Genomic DNA, 22,486 nt, shown 5'->3' with positions numbered 1-22,486 from the left:
ATAGTATTGTGTGATATACATGAAAGCACTAAATAAATGAATTATCTTTATATATATATTTCTTGTGTGCGTGTGTATGTCACTGAACTCCTCCTAAACGGCTGGACCGATTTGAATGATTTTTTTAGTATGCGTTTGGGTGGCACCCTGGATGGTTTAGATTCACAAATCAGCCCGACAGATGGCGTTGGGGTCCGCTAGTTATAGTATAATAATTCATAATAATAATGTATGAAATGATAATGTTTGAAAATATGCTCTGGAAAGTGCAAGCTTCACTTCGCTTCAATAGAGTCCGGCCATGTCACGATCTTAACTAATATATTTGTTATTCTCAGCTGCTGGCATGACTGTGAAGAATGTATTCAGTAGCCCCTTCCGAGAGCGTCTGAACGCTTACAACTCCAAGCTAACATGGGCCGACGGTTCTACGAGTGACTGCATAGCTATTTTGAATGTTTATAAGGTAAACTGACTCACGCCCGTAATAATAAACCGACATCGCGCTAAGAACAGGTTTCTAAGTTCGGAAATCAGATAAGAAAAGTGCCCGATACATTTTATTTTTGGATTCTTTGAAACAGATTATAATAGTTTTAGTTTCTTTCAAAGCGTTTTCCTACTTTTTCAGTCTAATTTGATTTATTAGCAGATATAAGTAATTTCATGTATATTTTAACTGTACTACACTAATTTCGCATGCCATTTTAAAGGTGTATAAGTAGCATATTCTTCGGACTAACGGATCAAGAGACTGATCACTGGGATAAATAAAAACATTTATTTGCAAGAAAGTTTAAACAATATATAGATGTTAGTAAACAATACAGTCAGTTTAGAGGCCATAACACTCCACTAAACTATTAGTGTGCAAATTTGGTTAGTGAAAAGATATTTTTAATTGCGCAATATATTAAAAATAAAGTAACAAATCAATAGAATTAAAAATGATCCTTAACTAATCAATTAAAAACCAACCAATCAAATTAACCATAACTTATATTTAGAACGAAAATCAATCACATTATAATACAGATGCTGTAACATCAAAGCATTTTTTGAGAAGCATTTTACTTGAAAGGCATACATTTCTAGTTATTTTGTTTAATAATCCTTTAAGCCCGCCAACCCTCAAGCAACGTTGGGGGCGGGTATACGAGACGTACAAAACTTGCATATAAGACTTTAACGACCTTTACTAGACTTTGACTAGACGTACTAAACTAGCATAAACGACACTTGCTTCCTGTATACGAGACGTACTAAACTTGCATAAACGACACTTGCTTCCTGTATACGAGACGTACTGAACTTGTATAAACGGCACTTGCTTCCTGTATACGAGATGTACTTTTCTTGCATAAACGACACTTGCTTCCTGTATACGAGACGTACTAAACTAGCATAAATGACACTTGCTTCCTGTATACGAGATGTACTTTTCTTGCATAAACGACTCTTGCTTCCTGTATACGAGACGTACTGAACTTCTATAAACGACACTTGCTTCCTGTATACGAGATGTACTAAACTTGCATAAACGACACTTGCTTCCTGTATACGAGACGTACTGAACTTGTATAAACGGCACTTGCTTCCTGTATACGAGATGTACTTTTCTTGCATAAACGACACTTGCTTCCTGTATACGAGACGTACTAAACTTGCATAAACGACACTTGCTTCCTGTATACGAGACGTACTGAACTTGTATAAACGGCACTTGCTTCCTGTATACGAGATGTACTTTTCTTGCATAAACGACACTTGCTTCCTGTATACGAGACGTACTAAACTTGCATAAAAGTCGCTTACTTCCTGTATACGAGATGAACTAAACTTGCATAAACGACACTTGCTTACTGTATACGAGACGTACTGAACTTGCATAAACGACACTTGTTTCCTGTATACGAGATTTACTAAACTTGCATAAACGACACTTGCTTCCTGTATACGAGAGGTACTGAACTTGTATAAACGGCACTTGCTTCCTGTATACGAGATGTACTTTTCTTGCATAAACGACACTTGCTTCCTGTATACGAGACGGGCTTCCTGTATGCGAGACGTACTAAACTTGCATGTAAGACACTAGCGTCCTGTATACTAGACGTAATAAACTAGCATAAAAGATACTAGCAACCTGTATACGGGACTCACTAAACTTGCATAAAAGACACTACCAACTTGCATACAGGACACTCGATGCAACACAATTGCTTTTCTACGATGTGAAAACCTGAACCGAGAACTTGGCTTGGCACCAATGAAACCGATCGTTACTCTGTTACTCGGCGGAACATTTACACCCGCCCGCTAGGCCCGTCAGTCTCTAATGAAATAAATCATAATTTTCGATTTCGTTAAAGGTGTGGAATCATCTACGTCAGCAAAATCACTTCAAACAGCAAGGCACTAGCGAAGTTCAGTGGGCGAGGCGCTTCTACGTGCAAATACGAGCTCTTAGGGAACTCAACGATTTGGTCAAAGAAATACAGACACGCCTATCGAGGGAAGGAATTGATGCCAGAAACGTTACCTCACCTTGGAACAAACATGAACTTTCTCTGGTACTTAAGGTGAGTTTGAAACTGTTTACTTTTAGTACGGTCTGACTCGCTATAATCGCTTAAAGCAGTACTATTTTAATATTATTGACGCTTGTATTTCTGAAATATAATCCTTACTAGATGTTTCTTTGTCCGCGTTTGTTATGGCTTTTTTTTACAAATCCCGTGGGAACAGTTTGTTCTCCAGGTAGAGCTTATGTTAGGCTCCGTCCTTTCAACTAACTCTATGCCAAAAATCGAGTTGATTGGCTGATTAGATTGTGCGAGAAGGAAGGACAAACAAACAGAAACACTTTCACATTTATAATATTAGTAAGGATTATTTTAGGGACGATATTGTATGCCATATAAAAATGATTTAAGCGATGGCAGTAAAACAAGAAAGAAAATGTGAAATGCATAGCGCAAACCTTAATATACCATTTACATTTACATACAACTATAAAAGAAGAAAAAAAAAAGAAATATATATGGTTAAATATTATTAGCTTGTAGGTAAGCACTATAAAATAAGTAAGACTAATATGTAGGTAATTTGATGTCATGTAAAAGTACTATATACGTATAATCAGCATGCTAGATCAGAAGGTCTAATCACAAAAATAAAATTTATTATATTGCATTTATTACATTGCATCCATAACATCGCATCCATATAGGATTAGGATGCGATGTTGATCGGTTGCGCCGGTGAAACTTTATTTTTATTTATGTTACTCCACTACAAGTTAGCACTGACTGCAATCTCAACTGATGCAGTCTAAGATGGGAGCGGGCTAACCTGTTAGGAAGTATGGCAGTTATATTAAACCCATTCTCCTAATCGGTTTCTACGGAACATCGTACGCTACGGAACGCTAAACCGCCTGGCGTTACGCCTTTGACGGTAGGGTGGTCACTAGCCACGGCCAAAGCCGTACAAAAACTTGAATATAGTGTGATACGGCCGTGTGATGTGGTTTGCAGTCATTGTACTATTATTCCGCAGCTTGCGAACCCGTTTATACAGGGTTAAATAAAAATTCCAGATAGCTCTCGGCCTTGTATTTCGTATCATAAAAACTAACAACTTTTTTTCTACGATTTAGTTACTTACTTCTAATTCACTGTTAATTTAGTTAAAAAAAAATAAATAATTGTTATTTTTGTAAAATGACACATTACACTGTGAAACCAAACACACGATTCGCCAACGTCGCGTAGTCGGGTAATTGACCGCATGATAGAGTCGTGATTCGTGCGCTGTTGCCCATGTTACATTATAGAATAGTAACGAGTATTTTATTTATTTATTTAAACAACTTTATTGCTTGACAAAGGAAAACACACAGGAACACTTACTTTAACATAAATTATGTGCAAAAGGCGGCCTTATCACTAAAAGTGATCTCTTCCAGGCTACCTTCACTAATGGAATAAGGCAATGAGAGACGGGAAATCGCAATACTATACATATAATTACACATACATTTATTCACTAAAAAAATACATAAATAAATAAATAAAAATAGTAAATGTAATAATATAAATGTAATAGTATATATACGTAAATATTTATAGTATTAACATGTTTATAGAGACAAATAGTGCCTCCTTAACGACTTTTAAAAATCGCAAGGGGAGCGCCGAATGTCATCAGGGAGGGCATTCCACAGCGTTGCCGCTTTAACAGTTAAGTACTCCGAATAACTGCGAGAGTTACTTTACCATTCTTAGCATATTTCTCTGGTGGATCGCTGGGAGCCTTGGGATGTGCACGGGCCAAGAAATTTGAAGCGTTCCAGAGTATCTATGTAAAATATTGATTTTTTAATATTTCACAAACTATCCAGTTAAAAAAAGTCGTAGAGCAAAAGTTTTTATGCAAACAACTACAGGCCGGGAGTTTTCTGATATTTCTTATTTAACCCTGTAAATAATCTGTATATTGCCATAGGTTATATTGGCCGGCGCGTTCTACCCTCAATACTTCGTGCAAGGGTCAACAGACGGGGATCGCGAAAGAAACGCGGTACGAGTACTGGGAGGCCTCGATCCCCGCAACAGTGTGTACCTCAGGGGATTCCCCGACGGCCAGCCGGTGGAAGTCTACGCGACAGCTATCAAGAATAAAGTGAGACAGCAGATTGGGGATGAACCCAGAGTGACGTTTGATAAGAACAGCCGGTGAGACTTTTTTTTTGTTTCATATAAATATCAGACTAGCTTTTGCACTCTATTTCATCCACTATTACATGGGCTAAAAACTCCTTCGTTGCCTCTTGCAGGATTTTGATGCGCGCGACGGTATATTGAAGTCTTACCTTTTTACTGGTCTTATCATATAGGAATAGGACGAGAAAATGATAGACATAAATATCTCGTGACACACAGGATAGCTGTGTTGGAGACGAATCATTATAATTTTAGCCCAGGAAAACTAATGGATGGAATTATCTCTATGTAAAATTTCGTCAAGATCTTAGGTAACAAAGGATAGATTTTTGTTCCCGCGTGCTGTGGAAACGGTCACCTGTGCTGTTCCCGGAAAAAATGTATTCAATGTCTTTTTCAGGAATGAGAGCTATCTTTGTGTTAAATTTCATCAAATTCAAGCTGAACATAAACAACAAACATATAAATATTTCTTTTTTGGCATAGAATAATTCGATAGTAACGGGGAATTTTCGATATACTCGTATATAAAATTTAACTAAAAATGTATTTTTATAGTTATAGGTATATTCTTATATGCTACCATGTTATATTTATTGTTAAAGTTTGTTTCAGAAAAGTGTACTTGACTTTCCAAGACAACCAAAACTTGAGAAGTGACCAGGGTGGTGTAAGTGTCAAATACCATATTAATTTTTTTTAGTATTTATGTTTTCAATATATGTTATCTTTATCCCTTAATTGTGTGCAATAAAGAATTTATCTATCCATCTATCTAAATTTTGATATAGCTGTCACGGTATTATTTGAATTTTCTCTGATCTGGTCTAGTTATCACCCGACCGATAAAGACCGTGGAAACCGGTACTGCGTTAAATTTAACCAGCCTAACAGGTTTGTTTGTACTTGCATATTGTCTTATATTGCATAATCACGTACCCTCAGGTGAGATTGCAGTTAAGGGCTAACTTGCCAAATCAAACATTTGCTTCCTGTAAATAACAGTCTAATAATCATTAAAAAGGGTATGTGTTGCGTGCATATATGAAATATTGCGTGTCATAACTTTTCAACTTTCAACTCAATCGTATGCCAGCAATAGCTTAAAAAATAATTACTTTAGAGAGAGTTATTAAGACCTTATCCACCACGCTGCTCTAATGCGGTATGGCGTGCATGTTTTTCACATACTCTTTTGAATTGTGCATAGATGTATTTCGAATTGCTGTAATGATCATTGTATTTGCCATCATCTTCATCAGACTGGTGACAGAAATTGTTTTATTTTCAAGGATCCAACCATACCCGGTCAAGTGTTGTTGCCTGTGTATAAATCAATTAAAGCGAGACAGCTGAGGATGGATATAAGAATACCTTTGCTACCGTACGTATACTTTTTTCATTAAAAAAAAATTAAATTTAGGCTTAGGTATTTTATAAAGTTTATATCTTGATTGTCTTATTTTTTTGTGTTGTAAATGGGCTAGGTATCTGAAGCAGAAAAAATAAAATAATAAAGATGAAAATAAGTACAAGCATTCCGTTTTTTTTTTTTGAGAGAATTCGAGTCTTAATAATTTTTCCAGACTGGAAATTAATCGAATATTTCCAATTTATTCTTTGCTTAACTAAGAGGTAATCAGTGGCATTCATAGAGGGTATGCACAGGGTATGTAGATGATATAAAATGAAGAAAATCTCCAGTACAAGTTATAAAAAACCTAAGGATAGGCATTGTAAGAGTTATAAAAAGCCTACCCGTAAGTATTTATAACTCGCATTTTATATCATCTGCAAACCCTGTGCAAACCCTGTGCATACCCTCTATGCACGCCACTGGGGGTAAGATAACATGCAATGACTGTAAAGGAAGTCCACACAAAATTGTCTTGGAATCTATAGATGGCACAAAGGAATCAGAAGGAAATCTGTTAAGAAAATCCAATCCATCTATTATTTATACATATACATACATTTTTATCTATACTATGTTGCAAATAAAATAGTTGCACTAGTTTTATTAAGTGGGAAAAAAATAATTATACTTTTGATAACTATAAGTACCTGTGAGCGAGGCATTTTGAAGAAGAAGAAGAACCGTTTCTAAAAATGTGCTAATTCATTATTATTTTATTTATTGAAGAAATAATTAAATTTATATTTGATACGCTACACTTGGTATTTCGGTATATTTAATTCGGATGCATTAGCGATACATTTCAGTTATGCGGGGACACTCAGAAAGCGCAAAGATACCTAATGTCTAATGTCCATTTTAATACTCAAATAATATCCGTAATCTATAGATTTATTACTAAGCAACGTTGTTATTTCGCAAAAATATCCATTCTTTTTTTTTACAAATAACAACTTGGCTAACCAACTTATCAACAGTTTACGGATAGATTGAATATAAGAAAACGGATGTCAGTCGTGTCATTTGAATATTTTCTTTAGAATTGAAAAAGCGGTTGCGCTGGCCGAAGGCATTGCAGAGATGAAGAAAAATACGAATATGGACAAAATGGTGCCGCGGCTGCCTGAAATTGATGACACGCATTTTCCCTTGCAAATATCTCAGGTGAGTTCTTGGAATTCCGCAACAAAGTTGCTATTTGCCTCATAAAAAACTGGATAAAGCTCGGAATATCGCAAAACCGAAATGAGATCTTTAGATCTATCTGCAACCTGTTGATAACCAAAGTTGTAGACATACGAGAAGCTCGCCGGGTTCATTGGCATTTCTTGATGAACCCGTTGGTTGATGGACGGTGAACACTGAAAATAACATGAGTGTTTTGAGCTTAATGATAGAAACTAATAAAGATTTAACATCCTCCTAGTAAGCATCAAAATACCTGTGTCTTGTTTTTCTCCAGTTGGGAGACGCCTTTAGTCCAGGTGTGGACTGTAATATGCTTTTGATGATGATGATGAATCCTGTGATGAGTTCAAAAAACCGACAAGTAGACGGATTCGCTATTTTTAGACGGTTAAACCCTACACACCTCGCTGTATGGGCGAATAAGCGGCATTACGACAGTGTGGTTCTGCCATGCGAGAAAACACCGCAGGAAGGAACCTGGTTCCATGATAACATGTGCGTGCAAAAAAAAAAAGGACTTTTGACTAATTCAGTAGGGTTTACATGCGTGACCTTTCTTATTATATTATAAATAAAGTAGTTGTTACACGCGTTCTTCGTCCGCGTGTGTCACGGTTTTTTACAGATCCCGTATTTATTTTACTCTTCGATAGCAACTATGGAGGGTAGAGGTAAGGAGAGTCATCTGTGTATATGAAAAAGTGTCGTCAAAATGTATTAAATTAGGATGGCGCCACATTTGCATCAGGGTAACTCATAAAAGAAGCGCCAAATATAAATATTGTTAGAGTAGGCTTGAAAAATAAACAAGGAAGTATGGAGAGTAAGGTTATATTTACCACAATATTTTGTACAACGTAAGTTGTTGAAATTCTCAATAATTAACTACTTTAGTCGATAATGACATTAAATTTTTTAACTCGGCATACTTCAATTCATCTACGATTGCTACATTCATACCATACCCTGTGCATCCACCAGCGCCATTGTGGAGGATTTTTGAACTGTTATTTAGCGCATACACTGGACACTTTTTCAACTTTTCTCCCATATAAGATGACTCTCCTTACCTCAACCCTCCATAATAGCAACAAAAGACAGGATAAAAAATAAAATAAAAACACCATTGAGTGGTATGTCTTGGTCTGTATAATGTGGGTCATTGTGTGTGCATGTGTACATGCTATTAAATGCGTCTATATACATTATATTTTAAATCGGAATAAATGCTTTCACACTTCTTCAGTGGCTCAGTTTCTTCTTAGAAAGTTTTAATGAATAAAACATTTTTGAAGTCGAATTCGAATTTAAATTTACAGCTGGTTAACATCGGCCGTTTCTGGGTGCAATACGCTGACGATTCAACATCCTCGGAACTGCGTTTGATTCAAACATCGCTGAACCGCAAGCCCTTGCTCTCGTACACAAGCGCTGTTGCCGTGGATGCGCTGGTAGCTGCGCCGTATTCCGACGCCAATGGTACCTTGTTGTTCCGCGCAAGGATAACGCGTCTGCTACCTAACAGTATGATGGAGGTAAGACAGTAGACTCCATTTTAAGGCAAGCAAAGTCTCATAATACGAAGCGTCGCTCTCAACACTTCATTAAATAGGGATCGTGTCTTCTGACGTCATTATAATATCTGGGGAAAATTTTGGGTATATGCCAAGCAAATTTGTCTTGCAGGTTCATAAAATTTACTTACACGTATTCGAAAATTTGTATAACAGGTATTTGTAAAATTTTATGGCACGTGTCGCCATTAGTCTTACCAATGTTGTCAAGCGGGTGTTCGTAATTTTTTCTTGCAGTTATTCGTAAATTTGTCTTGCAGGTATTCTTAAATTTGTCTTTCAGGTATTCTTCATAGATTTCGGAAGCATGGGTCGTGTTGGATCGAACAGCCTAAGAGAGCTTCCATTGGGAGAGTGCAGAGAAATACCTCCCCTAGCGATGCAGTGTGTGCTAAGCAACATCGCGCCCTCACCTCTGTTGCATGCGCATGCGCAGTGGAGTGCGAACGCTGCGCGACTTTTCACTGACCTGGTCTCCAAGGGTCGGCTTCTGGGGAAGGTGAGACATTTTAAATCAATCTACTTAATAAACCGTAAGCGATGTTAGCGCAGAGGGTAGGACTTCGACTTCACTTTCCGGGGGCCGAGTTCGAATCCCAGCTCCCACCTCTAACTTTTTTAAGTTACTAACGTACCCAGCCCGCTTCGCCGGTCTAGATTTTGCTTTATTTTATTTAAACTATAAACTTACATCATTAAATTTTTAATTTAAGTCTCATAATATATTAAATCATTTATTTCTCTCCGTATTCATTCTCTTCTCGAGCGGATGAAGATCATTATCTACACCCATGTACACCCAGCAATAGAATATCATCATAGTAAATAAAAGCTGTATTTGACAGTTTGACAGTTCAAAAATAGGATTGCTCCGATCGTCGCCAAACTTTACAGGATTACTCGCCAGGTCAATCCGGAGATTCCCTGAAAGTTTCATTGAAATCGGTCCAGCCGTTTCGGAGCCTATACGGAACATACCCACACACTTTTTCTTTTATATATATACTCGTAGATAGATGGGCGTTTTTTAAGCAATTAAAATACACTTGTTTCAACGTTGAAAAAAACATCGTGAAGAAACTTGCAACTCCATTATGTTTTCAAGGATGTGTGGAGTCCACCAATCCGCTTTGGGCCAGCGTGGTGGACTAGGGCTTTAACCCTTTCTCATTGTGGGAGGAAACCCGTACCCTGTAGTGGGCCGGTAATGGGTTGATATGATGATGATCATATATGTTTTGATATAATACTGGTTATCAAGAACACAATCTCAAAATTAAAATTTTAAAAAGTAAAGGCTGTCTTACGTAGTACTACCACATTCTACAGTGAAGAATACGTCGAGTAACGCAGCACTTGCTCTTATCCAACATTAACTTTTAATTTTTAAATTTGACAAACAAAATTTTATTTCATGAGAATAAAATAAAATCGGAGTAGCCAGCTTCCATGCAAACTTGTCATTATGAAATGCACCAATTGTATAATAACCTTTATTTAAAACCTAACACATTGTTTCTGGTAAAAGATAATTAAAAATAAAATTTGTGACACATTAGTGATGACAAATTGGTTCAAAGGCAGCATAAATTTTATTTAGTTATTTATACACTAACTTATTATAAGATTACACCATCATGAGTAGCAAATTCCCAGCGTGTTGTAAAACCGATACATTTGTAACTCTTATCATATTTTTCAGATTTATTCGGTAACTCATGGAATAACATCCATTGAACTGTTGGCTGAAGGGGGAAAGATTAGCGTTAATAAGGCGCTTTTAGAAAAAGGTTATGCAGTCACTAGCGAGGAAAGTTACGATTCAAAGGTAAAACTGACTTTTTATAGTATTGTTTTTCCACACATTTAACTTTTTCTTCTTTGTACTATATTGGAACATAAAATTAAATTAATAGTTTGGTGGATAAGAAACGTTCTATATCGATTGTGAACAGCGCTTTGCGGCGGTATGAATTTAATCATTCCCGGTATTTTCGGTACGGTAGGCAGCAGAAAAAAATATAAACAAGTGTTTAATATGACCAGCTGCTTTGAAATTTCTGAATGCAGTAATTAATGTTTGATTTTTTTTATCTCTGGTGTTGTAAGCTTCAAATATTAAGAATATTGCTTACTATTATAGATTAAAATTCGATGATAAAAAAAACTTTTTTATCAAAAAAATTACTTTGCATATTATATAATGTATGCATATCTAATAGACATTTGGGTGTTATGGAAGAATCGATCAACTATTGAGTTCATTTTAAATTTATTAATGAATTAATGAATGAATATACTTTTATTGCACACCACAAAAAATACATAGAACAAAAAGAAAAGTATAACAAAACAACTTATACAATTTTATGTATTTGTGTTGCCAGCTAAATCACGACCTTAGGCAAGTGGCCACAGAACTCAATATGGCTCAAAAGCGTGCATACAATAAGGAGCAAACCGAACTAGCGTTCAGCCAATTGCTTGAATTCGAAGAGCCTAACTACAAGGACTGTATCTCGGACGCGTGTCTTAAAGGACCTGATAGGTTAGTTGTGAAGTTTATAAACTTTCTTTTTAAATTCTGACACAAAAAGAGAATGAGAGAGAGACGTGTGGTTGATTTTAGGCTTTGATGTGATTTGGCAAGGAATTGAACGTTCGCCTTTATAATAAAGCTAAACAGTGTGTTTTCTTAAACCTCAAATCCTCTGTCATGTAACTACGAGTCGAATTTGATTTTTTTTATTGCATTTGATAGTCAAATCGCCGAGCAAGGTAATTAGAGGTTTTTAACATCGCCATTATGAAAAAGTCATAAAGAAAGCTAAGAGGAAACGAACTAATAGCGCGGATGTGCTATGCGACGCGGTGTGTCTGCGTATATTATGTAAAAAATCCGTAGCATTCAAAATTCATTTATTTCAATTAGGCCTAATATAAGCACTTTTGAAACGTCAAGTCTGTCTGTTTGTAGTGACTCTACCACCGGTTCGGAAAGCAGATTCTACTGAGAAGAAGCCGGCAAGACATCAACTATTTTGATTTTACATTTTAACATTCATTTTTGTATCTTGTCAGAGATTAAAGCGGAATCCTTAACGCCCTAACTATTTATCGTTTTGTTAGGGCGTAAAGGCCAATTAAGTGGATTTTGGAATGGAGTGATTTGACAGGCCTAGCTAGTAGCATAGGCTATTTATCCCAGGATAACATACACTTCCCACGGGTTTTGTAGACACCTTAATTAAACCAGACGAAGAAACGCGTTTAGCGGGTAGCTTTCTATTAAAGAAAAATCTATTACATTTTGTTTCAAACTGACCATTTTGACGGCTGATTGGCGCAGTGAGCAGCGACCCTGCTTTCTGAGTCCAAGGCCGTGGGTTCGATTCCCACAACTGCAAAATGTTTGTGTGATCAACATGAATGTTTTTCAGTGTATGTATATTATACGTATTTATGTATATTATCCATAAAAATATTCATCAGTTATCTTAGTACCCATAACACAAGCTACGCTTAATTTGGGACTAGATGGCGGTGTGTGTATTGTCGTAGTATATTTTTTTTTATATTTTACTACATACATTGTACTTTATTTCATTTTATAATTATTAAATGAAGAAAAATCTATTATATTATTTTTCCAAGTTACCATACATTTTACTTTATTAAATTGTTCTGTGCGTAGTCCTCTGGAGTCATCGCTACATAACCTGATGTATGCGAGCCGCGATAAGCAAGTGCATGTTGAATGGAACTCCGTGAACTCTGTTCTTCTTGATACGCAGCCACAAGAGGTTTACGAAAGGTAAATATATTTTATTAACAGTGAGCTTCGAATCCATTGTTTCATTTTCCCACTTCTGATAAAGAGTGAGTAATACGAAGCGAGCCGCTCATTTGCGGGTCGGATGTAATATTTTTCAGTCACTTACACAGTTTTCTTTGTAAGTTGTGTGTATCCGAAACTCTTTATCAGATGTACATGAAATTTAAATGGGACTATATCGCAATAAACACCTTTCGAACAAAAAAGAATTTTGCAAATCCATATAAAGATTTACTGATTTATAAAGATTTTTATTAAGTTATGCCTCCTCTCTTTTGTAGGAAGTTTGTAAAAAAGTAGTTCCAGAGATATAAATAAATGATAGAGGGTACAAAAGGCATGATGACAGTTACAATGAATAATATTATGAAAATTAAGCTTAATTTGCCATACTCCGCGAAAAGCAGAGCATAGCAAATTATAGCAAATTAAGCTTAATTTTCATAATATATCATGGATTTCCGCAAAGTAACGCCAGCTTCTATCCAATCGTTACAAAGAATCGCTAAAATGTATAAGGTGGTGGTTTACAAATCGTACAATATCCTAACGTATTTATACGATTTATTTTTCACAAACCCACGACGTACTTAACCTGTACGTTCCCTATTTTATTGATAAGTGTTGTCATAGATTGCTGGTATCGGCAGAAGTAGGTCAGAATGACGTGAGCAGTAAGCTGACCCTTCGTCACACGACCCTGCTTCCGAACATCAGAGGTCTGCCCGCCATCATTGCGCTACTCTTTTGTCCAGAGTAAGTCATCATTTCTTTACATTTTTCTCCTATTTATTATCTTACTAATGTTATAAATGCGAAATTGTGTTTCTTAGTTTGTTTGTCCTTACCTCACGCTCTATGTCATTAACTTTATTTTTGGCATAGAGTCAGTTGAAAAGAATTAGAGTAATTAATAGCAATATTATGATTTCAGAATTTTCTCTGGTCTGGTCTCGTTGGAGCATTCCGCCGAATCCTATAATGTTATTAATGCGAAATTGTGTTTCTTACTTTGTTTGTCCTCACCGCACGCCCACTCTCATCAACTTTATTTTTGAAATAGTGAAAAGCATTAGAGTTATAGTTATAGATATTACTTATCCTAGCCGAACCAACGTTTCCCACGGGATTCGTAAAAAAACCGTAATAAATAAGGACGAAGAACGCCTGCAATAGCAGTGGCAAGTTAGAGTCCAAGACTGTGGCTTCAATTCCCAAAACTGGAAAATGTTTGTGTGATGAACATGAGTGTTTTTCAGTGTCTGGGTATTTATATGAATGTTATAAGTAGTTATGTATATTATAAAAATCCCGGCTAAGTTTGTTGTGGGCTCTTCTTAGACCAGGGCGCGTTTGGAACCCTCGTAGCTTTAGATTTAAGTTGGCGAACGAAGTTATCACTATCCCGTTACAATTATGTAAACAAATATGTATGAACGCTTCATAAGTGCCTGTGATAGGCCTACATGAATAAAGAAATTTTGAATTTGAATTTGAATTTTATATTATATTGTATATTATAATGTATAATGTATATTATTCATCATTTATCTTAGTACCCATAACACAAGACCCACCCAAAAAAAAAACACCGGCTATTTTCGTTGTGGGCTCAACTCACTTCTATGTCCCGCATCAAAAGTGCCATCTATGTGCCATTTGAATAAATAAGTATTTAACTTCGACAAGCTACGCTTACTTTGGTGCCAGATAGCGATGTGTGTATTGTCATAGTATATTTATTTAATTTTCTTAGACAGCATCATCACTTAGTCAAGATTACAGTCAAGGACTTAAACGAGAAAAAGTGGCTTATGAAGCTCAATGGATTAAAAAGAGAAAAAGTGGCTTATGAAGCTGTATGGATTATTGTTTTTGGGTACCTTAGGGCAGAGCTCCGTCGCGACACCGGCGGGTCTCGTTACGTCAGCGTGCTATGTGGGCTGGGGAGCTCGGAAGATAGCTCACCGCGCTTTCCTGAACACGATATCCTCGTCAACATCGACGCAGAACTCAGCATCGAAGACATCGGTCTCGTACGTATCTTCATACTCATACTATTGATGCTTGTTTCCTTTCACATAGTACAAAGGTCATTAGGTTTTTGACCACACCGTTACCCATTTTTCTTGCACGTTGGAAGGTCGGCAAGTAAAATGTGAGCAGATTTATGGTTTTAAAGAAAAAAATATTAGTCTATGCGATAAATTACTTTTATTTACCCACCTTGCTGCACAGTGCAATTTGACGGGCTATTCCGATTAATGAGTACGTTAACGGTGATAAACAGTGACGACGGATTTACATGATCTACGAGAAAAAGGTCTGACTACGCTCCGGGCTGTTATTAAGAATTTCTTAACAGTGCGTGCACTAAAGGATATTTGTAGGTACACAATCTTCTAATGCGAATTTATATTCAAAAAAGCGAACAACTTCACTGTATGTTGTGAGCGAAGGCTTTAAATTCCTTATAATTTATTTTATTCCAAGCGAAAACTTTTCAACTCCCACAACAATATTATTGTCTTTAAATGTTCTCCACACTTCTTAACTATTAATTAAAAGTAAAATATAGTCAGGATACGCTTAAAATTATTTTATATTAAGCCCTAAATACACAGCATAAACATTTAACTTTAATGTTCAGTCCTCAATGGATGACTCCTATTTAAGTAGTTTGCAACGGGGACGGCGGTATTCCTTTTTTTATATGTAAATAACGTAAAAATATGTAAACGCCTTACCAAGTAAGAGTATCGTTTAAAAACTTATTAACAACCAGTCAATAAAGACAGTCGCCAAATTACTAGAACAAATGCCGCGGGAAGGATTTCTACAAGAATTCATTAAGCTTTGCAGTTAATACACGTACTAAAAGCCTGACCAGGAAATTAAAAAAACCTATTCTGGGGACGCCACTTTGCATTTATACATTTGACAATGTGAAAATGGCGAGGTTCCTTATTTTCCTGGTCAGAGTTTTCCTGCTATTCGATCTGGTATCCTTTCCATGGCATTTAGTTATTTGGTGAATGCCTTGGTGCTCTATTGGTTACTAAGTTTTCGAACGATTCTCGAGTCGGAACAAACATTGTAAAGAAATTCTCAGTAGCGCAGTTAGAGAAACACTTCTCTCGTGGGTTCTAGTAATTTAACGACTGTCTTAATGTATGTAACGAAATTACTCATCTGGAAAACGGATGTTTTATAAATAACTAGCGTACCCAGCCCGCTGCGCCGGGCTAGATTTTGCTTTATTTTATTTAAACAATAAACTTACATGATTAAATTTTAATTTAAGTCTCATAATATATTGAATCATTTATTTCTCTCTTCTATTCTCGTTTCGAGTGGGTGAGGATCATTATCTATCAGAATATCATCATAGTAAATAAAAGGTGTATTTGACAGTTCAAAAATAGGAGTTCTCCTGTCATCACCAAACTTTACAGGATTACTCGCCAGGTCAATCCGGAGATTCCCTGAAAGTTTCATTGAAATCTGCCCAGCCGTTTCAGAGCCTATACGGAAAATACCTACACACTTTCTCTTATATACATAGATTTGTAGGCAAAATTCGTTATATATATATAAGCCAAAGCATAATGATGATGATGATGAGATATTGTTCTCTTGTTCAGATAAATCACATACGCCACTTGATGGATAATATGATGTTTTGCAACGAAGGCCAAGACATTCCTACCACCGACGATGACTTCCGACCTAGAGTTCCGAATTTGATACGCGAGGATCTTATGCAGTAAGTGGGCACTAATATATTTACGAAAAATATTCTGTGTATAGTTAGATGCTTTGTCTAATTTGGGATGATGCTTAGTCTAACTTGTCAATTGTTAATTGTCGTGTGGAAGGCTTTAGCCGTGGCTAGTTACCACCCTACAGACAAAAACGTGCCGCTAAGCGATTTAGTGTTCCGGTGCTATGTCGCGTAGAATCCGAATAGGGGTATGACTACCATACTGCCTAGCAGGTTATCCCGCTACCATCTTAGACTGCATCATCACTTAACATCAGGTCAAATTGCAGTAAAGGGCTAACTTGCAGTGGAAAAAAATTTTAAAACGTAGCTCTGGGCTGGTATAATAATTTCTAACAGAAAAATTATTAGCTAAGCCTTATCTACTCCCAAAGTTTTTTCCACTGTCAGAGCAATGGGCGCGCGGGTGGAAATAATATGAATACGAAACGGTGGTGGACAAGTTAATTTTATCCCTTTTCAGTGGATATAATCGGGATACGAATTTTTTATTTCCTACTTATGCGTGCTGGAATCCGTAGATGAAATGTACGCTAATGAACTGAATTTTCCCAGATTGCTGCTAAAACGACGCAAACATCGCGAACCCGAAATCGTGTTGAACGCGTGGGAGTGGAGGTCCATACCCGAAGACGAGGTTCTTGAGATCACTAAGCCAGACTTTGAGGAAAGGGCGGTTGTGTACCCACTTCACGCGCCCATCGAGTTGTATCCGATACCGAGAGAGCATCTCGTCTTACTGCACAAGGAGAATGAAGAGCTGAAGAGGGTGGTCGCGAGGTAAGGCTAGTATCATTAGTCAGCTACAGAAAAGGGTCACTTTCTGTTATTTTTTAATGTCCTGTGTTGTTGATACAAAATCAGGAATGATTAGAAACAAGTTCTTTGGAGTTTAACTTTTCTCACCCAATAAAGTGATTTTGTAAAAAGTAATTATCACATGTATGAGTAAGTTATACATGTATGTGCCGAAAAGAGAGAGAGAGAGAGATAAGAAAGAAAAAAAGACTTTTATATATAAATATATATATATATAAAATTCGTATATAGGAACGTAAGAAGTGATAACAAATATATGCTTATATCCTTTTTGTTGATACTGTGTTGGTATTGTCACTACGGCATACAAGTCTAACGAAAGAAGAGACTGAAAAACATGTAAGGAACATATGCGTTGGGAAGCGGCGTACAATGATTTGGGGTGCGATGCTTCTCGAAACATTACGCAGAAAAACGCCCGTTGGCGTTTGTCCTGTGGCCAGCACATAACATAGTATCGGTATCCTCTCTGGGCACGATTCTCTTCTCATTGGAGACTAACATAATGGTGCTTACGTTTGCGCGCCCTGCTACTTTGGTACACTTACGATACTTTTATTTTATTCGGAAGAATGCACTATAATCTGATTTTCAAAATATTTATGAATTTTTACAAATGTATCGGTCATCAAAAAAATTAAATTGTAGATTTAATGATTTGATACAGCTTTGACGATAAAAGTAGTCAAGCCTAACAATAATCACAAACACTTTGCTTCCCAGAACGGTCGTGACGTCATCAGCGGAGCTCGTTTGCAAGCTGTGCGCAACAACGCCCATGCCAGCGCACGCGATGCGCATACACCTGTGTTCGAACGCGCATCTCGACAAGGAAGAAGATTTCCGTCTCCTTGAGTCTTAAATTATTCCTTTGGAGACCAAACCACTGTGTTTAATGCTGCTCTCACTCTACTCCTTACGTGCTTTACACCGTCTTCATTCAGTATCGAGACTTCATTCCGTAATTCTTAAGCGATTTTTACGGTTGACACGTTCCGTATCCTTTCAATGAGATTTGCACGTTAAAATCTTGGTGTTCTTTTAAGTCTTGTCAAACGTGTTAAAGTTTAAATTTGTACTACTGTGGCTTTGGTACTCCTTTAAATGAGGAATATTACTCAATTTTACCGTGATATTATAGTGTTTTGATGCTTAAGAATTACGAAATTGCGACTGTGTACATATTATACTACAGGGTGCTAATGACCCTTTTCACTGGTAATGCAGTTAGTGTAGTACCTATAGTGAAGTGCGATCAGTTTTTTACTAACACTGACTGAAGTGCCAATTCTAATAAAAACTACGTCTAATCATTGGGTATGTTAATCATTTTTTTTTTACTGTCAGTTTTAAGTGACTGTAAAGTAGTCCGTTATTGAGTTTGTTGACAAATATGCAATGATTACTATATATGTAAAAGTTAAACATATTAAATTATGGCTCTTCTGGGATATGAGACCAAATAGACATGCAGTCCCGGATTTCTTGAGAAGTATTTTTCTTATATTATGAAGGCCGTCTTCATATTTTATTATAGCATATTAACTAGGAGTAAGTATCCTTCGTAAAATTCCTTTATTGTTTTTTTTTAAATAAGTTTCAAACATATTTCACGTACTCATCGCGTACGGGACACGTATGACATTTTTTTTAATCAAAGGTATATTATCTTTATCATTCATCATCATTTTGTTTGTTTTGTTTTATTTTGTTCCTCGTTACATTGTAGCACATTGTTTCCGGATTTATATATTTGACGACTCAAATCGTCATAATTTTGTGATATTACGTTATTAATTTAAAGTACTTATGTAGATAATATCCTAAATAATAAGATAGTCGCATAGCATTTTGTAAAAAATAGTAAATACATTAATATTGTGGAAATAAGATTAAAATTTACTTACACTTTCTCTAAGAAAACCAACGATAGAGGATCTAATTCAGTTATACTGTACCCTTATCTTAACTGACAGTTTTAAAAATAGTGCTATTATTTTTTAACAGGTAAAATTATAAACAGAATATCACTCTGTCTATAATAATCAATTAAGAGATGTGGGTACAATATAATTAGCACCTGTTTCTATTAATAACTGAATGAAAAAAAATCTAATAACTGTTCTGTGTTCTCAAGGTGATAAAAATATATAAGGCTTTTCCGGAGTCTACTATGTTCCTATAACAATTATCTGCATAAGAATTAAAAAAATGTCCAAAAATGTGAAAGATGTAGATAGAGACTATTAGATTTAAGATTAGAATCTCTTTGTATTTTTTTTTCTTTTCTAAACAAATGCAAACGTCCGACCGGAATGAATGCGATTCATTAATGCGATGGCATGGCATAACGCTGCATTCATTTCTATTTTGATTGCTCGCTGCCACAAACTACAGCAAAACCAAGGCTTCCAAAGTAAATCCAGGATATTGTGCTAATTTGCTTTTTGGGATTGACCAAAAAACACTACATACATTCGCGTTTTCACTAGCGAATTAGTGAAAATAAACTCAATTCTTAAGTGGATTATATGCAGTCCCGCGCAAAATCTCACTGAGAAAGCTGACTAGAAATATTGAATGTAACTTATAACATGTTTGTCCTTGCTCTTCAAGATATGCCTTCCTTTTTGTTGCTTTAAAGGACGATCACGAAAACATCAACTTTTCCACTAGCTAACTTAATTAAAATAGACATAAAATTCGAGAGTGAAGTTCGTATATTTTATGTACACTGACGTCTGATGTCAGTATATTGATTTTTGTGCCTCTGCGATTTCACAAACACAACTGCTTTGTTCTCGGAATCACCCAACAGGTTATATTGGTTACAGAATCATTCCGTTCGGAAATCGCATTCATTTGGGAGATGCGTCGCAATACATTTATGTATTCATTAGTATTATTTTTTTTTAGAAGAAGTCATTGTTTTGAGTTTTAATTATTTGTTATTACTTTATAAGAAAGTGATGATTACTGTTATTGTCCTCGGACACATTTTCTATATTATGTACCTATTAGGTAAACTAAATTAGTTTGATTGAAAATCATTACCTATTTTGAAAAATAAACTAATATACAGTTTATGAAAGCAGTGTTTTAATTCAGTGCCCTTAGTGTTAATACTCTTGTCAATCGGTACGTAATTGATAAATTAAAATAAAAATATCCCTAGACCATTAAAAAATCGCCATATACACCCAAAGTAAGCGTAGAGTAGCGTGTCCTGTGGAGAGATGTCTGATGAATATTTTTATGAATAATATAAATAAAAATTTATTATTATTTAAACACCCAGACACTGAAAAACGTTCATGTTCATCACACAAATATTTTCCAGTTGTGGGAATCGGACCCACAGCCTTGGACTCAAATACTAAAAAAAACCGGCGTATTTGACTCGCGCTAGGTTTCGTATATTGGAAGGAAATTATTTTTTTGTCATAATAATTGACGGACGAAGCAGATGGCCCACCAGACGTTAGGTGGATAAAAACAGCAACATTTCGCAAGGTAATACGATCTACGAAGTGCCGACCTGTGTCCATAAACCATAAACCGGAGGCGTAAGCTTTAAGGCTCTTGCGCCTGTAATTAACCCGATAACTACGCCCCTTTCGACCGAACACAGAAATTTGCATTGTAGTACTTCCCCGGACGACTACTGTCTAACAACTAAAAAATAATAATTATAGTTTTTTTTTTTTTTTTTTTTTTTAATTAAAGCGGTCTCAAGTTACAACCCTTAGGAGTCTAGCAAACTCGAATCTTCCTCGGAGTCCCAGGTTTGGGGCTCGGGGTGACCGTTCAGGGCGTTGGCCCTTTTCGGTGGTGTTCACCGCCCTCTGCTACTACAGACGGGTCACTTGGTAGGACCGTTGGGTCCGCGGAGTCAGGTTCGGGGGAAGAGTCGCGGCAGCGCGATCAAGCCTGCGTTGTGACGCGGCGATCAGCGTTGCTGCGGCGACTTGGCATTTCTTTGGTGGGGCTTGCGCCCGCCGCTCAGCGAGGTCGAGCTTGCCAATGTGAGTTGGCAAGCGCCCAACAGCCAGCGGCGAGGTAGCGTTTAAGGGTCTAGTAGGTCTCGTGGTAGACCTCTAATGTCCGGTGGACGCCGATGGTATGGCGCGATGCCCCTCAAGTGGTGGGATCGCGCTCCGTCGGCGCGCGTGAACATTGAGGTGCTCAGGCGGCGGATGAATTCCTCTATCAGCTTTCAATGTGTAGGTCTCTGGCGATGACCTGGTTCCGTACGAAACGTGGTGCTCTTGTTATCGTGCGTAGCGTAAGCGACTGCTGTGCTTGCAGCGACTTGCGGCCTGCTTCATTGGTCAGCGCGTACCACGCCGGGGCCGCGTAGGTGAGTCGTGTGCGGATGTACGCAAACGAAGTAACGGATCTCTTTATATCTGATTTCATCACGTAGAAATTCTCCGAGCATAGCTCTAACGCCGGCTGAGTGTCTGAGCTTTCTAGCTAATCATACCATGCGTCCATTTACAAAATATCATTTATTTCGTAAATGGACGTGGGTACGATTCCCACAACTGGAAAATGTTTGTGTGATGAACATGAATGTTTTACAGGGTTTGGGTGTTTATCTGTATATTATAAGTATTAATGTGTATTATATTCATTCAAAAAAATATTCATCAGCTATCTTAGTACCCAAAACACAAGCTAAGCTTACTTTGGGGCTAGATGGCGATGTGTGTATTGTCGTTGTATATTTATTTATTTATCATTTTAAAGATAAAAAAACTGTTTGCATTTTACGTATGTTAGAACACGCTAATCTGAGAAAATACCAGTTTTCTTTAAATTATTATTTCTAAAGTCTGTTTATTTAGGAAGGCTACCTTTACACCAATAACATATTACTTTTAGGTCATATGGTTGAAACCACGGAATAGTAAGTACTGCATGTATAGCTAGAGTTTCAGGTAAGGATAAATTTTAGGAATTGCTCCTGCTCCAACGCGTTTATTGCGGCTGTAACCTACTGTTATATCTATAATTAAAACTAACCATCATACCTTCAAATACTGAAAAATATTTCATATATTTATTGACCTTATGTTTTTTTTCGCGTGCTTTTTTGTATTAATTATGATTTAAGTTTTCCTTTGAAATAAATAGTTT

General features: G+C 36.6%; 1 protein-coding gene across 1 annotated transcript in view; it reads left to right on the top strand.

The window, feature by feature from the left end:
- LOC120631922 (probable ATP-dependent RNA helicase spindle-E) overlaps positions 1-20,420 on the top strand; it is a 31,456-nt gene extending 11,036 nt beyond the window's left edge. The window contains exons 11-26 of the mRNA XM_039901623.1: positions 339-466; positions 2,373-2,582; positions 4,510-4,739; positions 5,343-5,397; positions 6,020-6,111; positions 7,185-7,308; positions 8,652-8,867; positions 9,190-9,405; positions 10,609-10,734; positions 11,294-11,454; positions 12,601-12,720; positions 13,375-13,497; positions 14,630-14,777; positions 16,386-16,507; positions 17,081-17,305; positions 18,068-20,420. Coding sequence (XP_039757557.1) covers positions 339-466; positions 2,373-2,582; positions 4,510-4,739; positions 5,343-5,397; positions 6,020-6,111; positions 7,185-7,308; positions 8,652-8,867; positions 9,190-9,405; positions 10,609-10,734; positions 11,294-11,454; positions 12,601-12,720; positions 13,375-13,497; positions 14,630-14,777; positions 16,386-16,507; positions 17,081-17,305; positions 18,068-18,206 — 2,435 coding nt within the window. The 3' untranslated portion in view covers positions 18,207-20,420. The remainder of the gene's footprint in view (positions 1-338; positions 467-2,372; positions 2,583-4,509; positions 4,740-5,342; positions 5,398-6,019; positions 6,112-7,184; positions 7,309-8,651; positions 8,868-9,189; positions 9,406-10,608; positions 10,735-11,293; positions 11,455-12,600; positions 12,721-13,374; positions 13,498-14,629; positions 14,778-16,385; positions 16,508-17,080; positions 17,306-18,067) is intronic.
- Positions 20,421-22,486: the final 2,066 nt, after the last annotated feature.

The sequence above is a fragment of the Pararge aegeria genome, chromosome 19 (genome assembly GCF_905163445.1).
Source record: "Pararge aegeria chromosome 19, ilParAegt1.1, whole genome shotgun sequence".
NCBI classification, from domain to species: domain Eukaryota; kingdom Metazoa; phylum Arthropoda; class Insecta; order Lepidoptera; family Nymphalidae; genus Pararge; species Pararge aegeria.
Note: the sequence above shows the minus strand (reverse complement) of the source record. Positions and strands in the feature narration are given on the sequence as shown.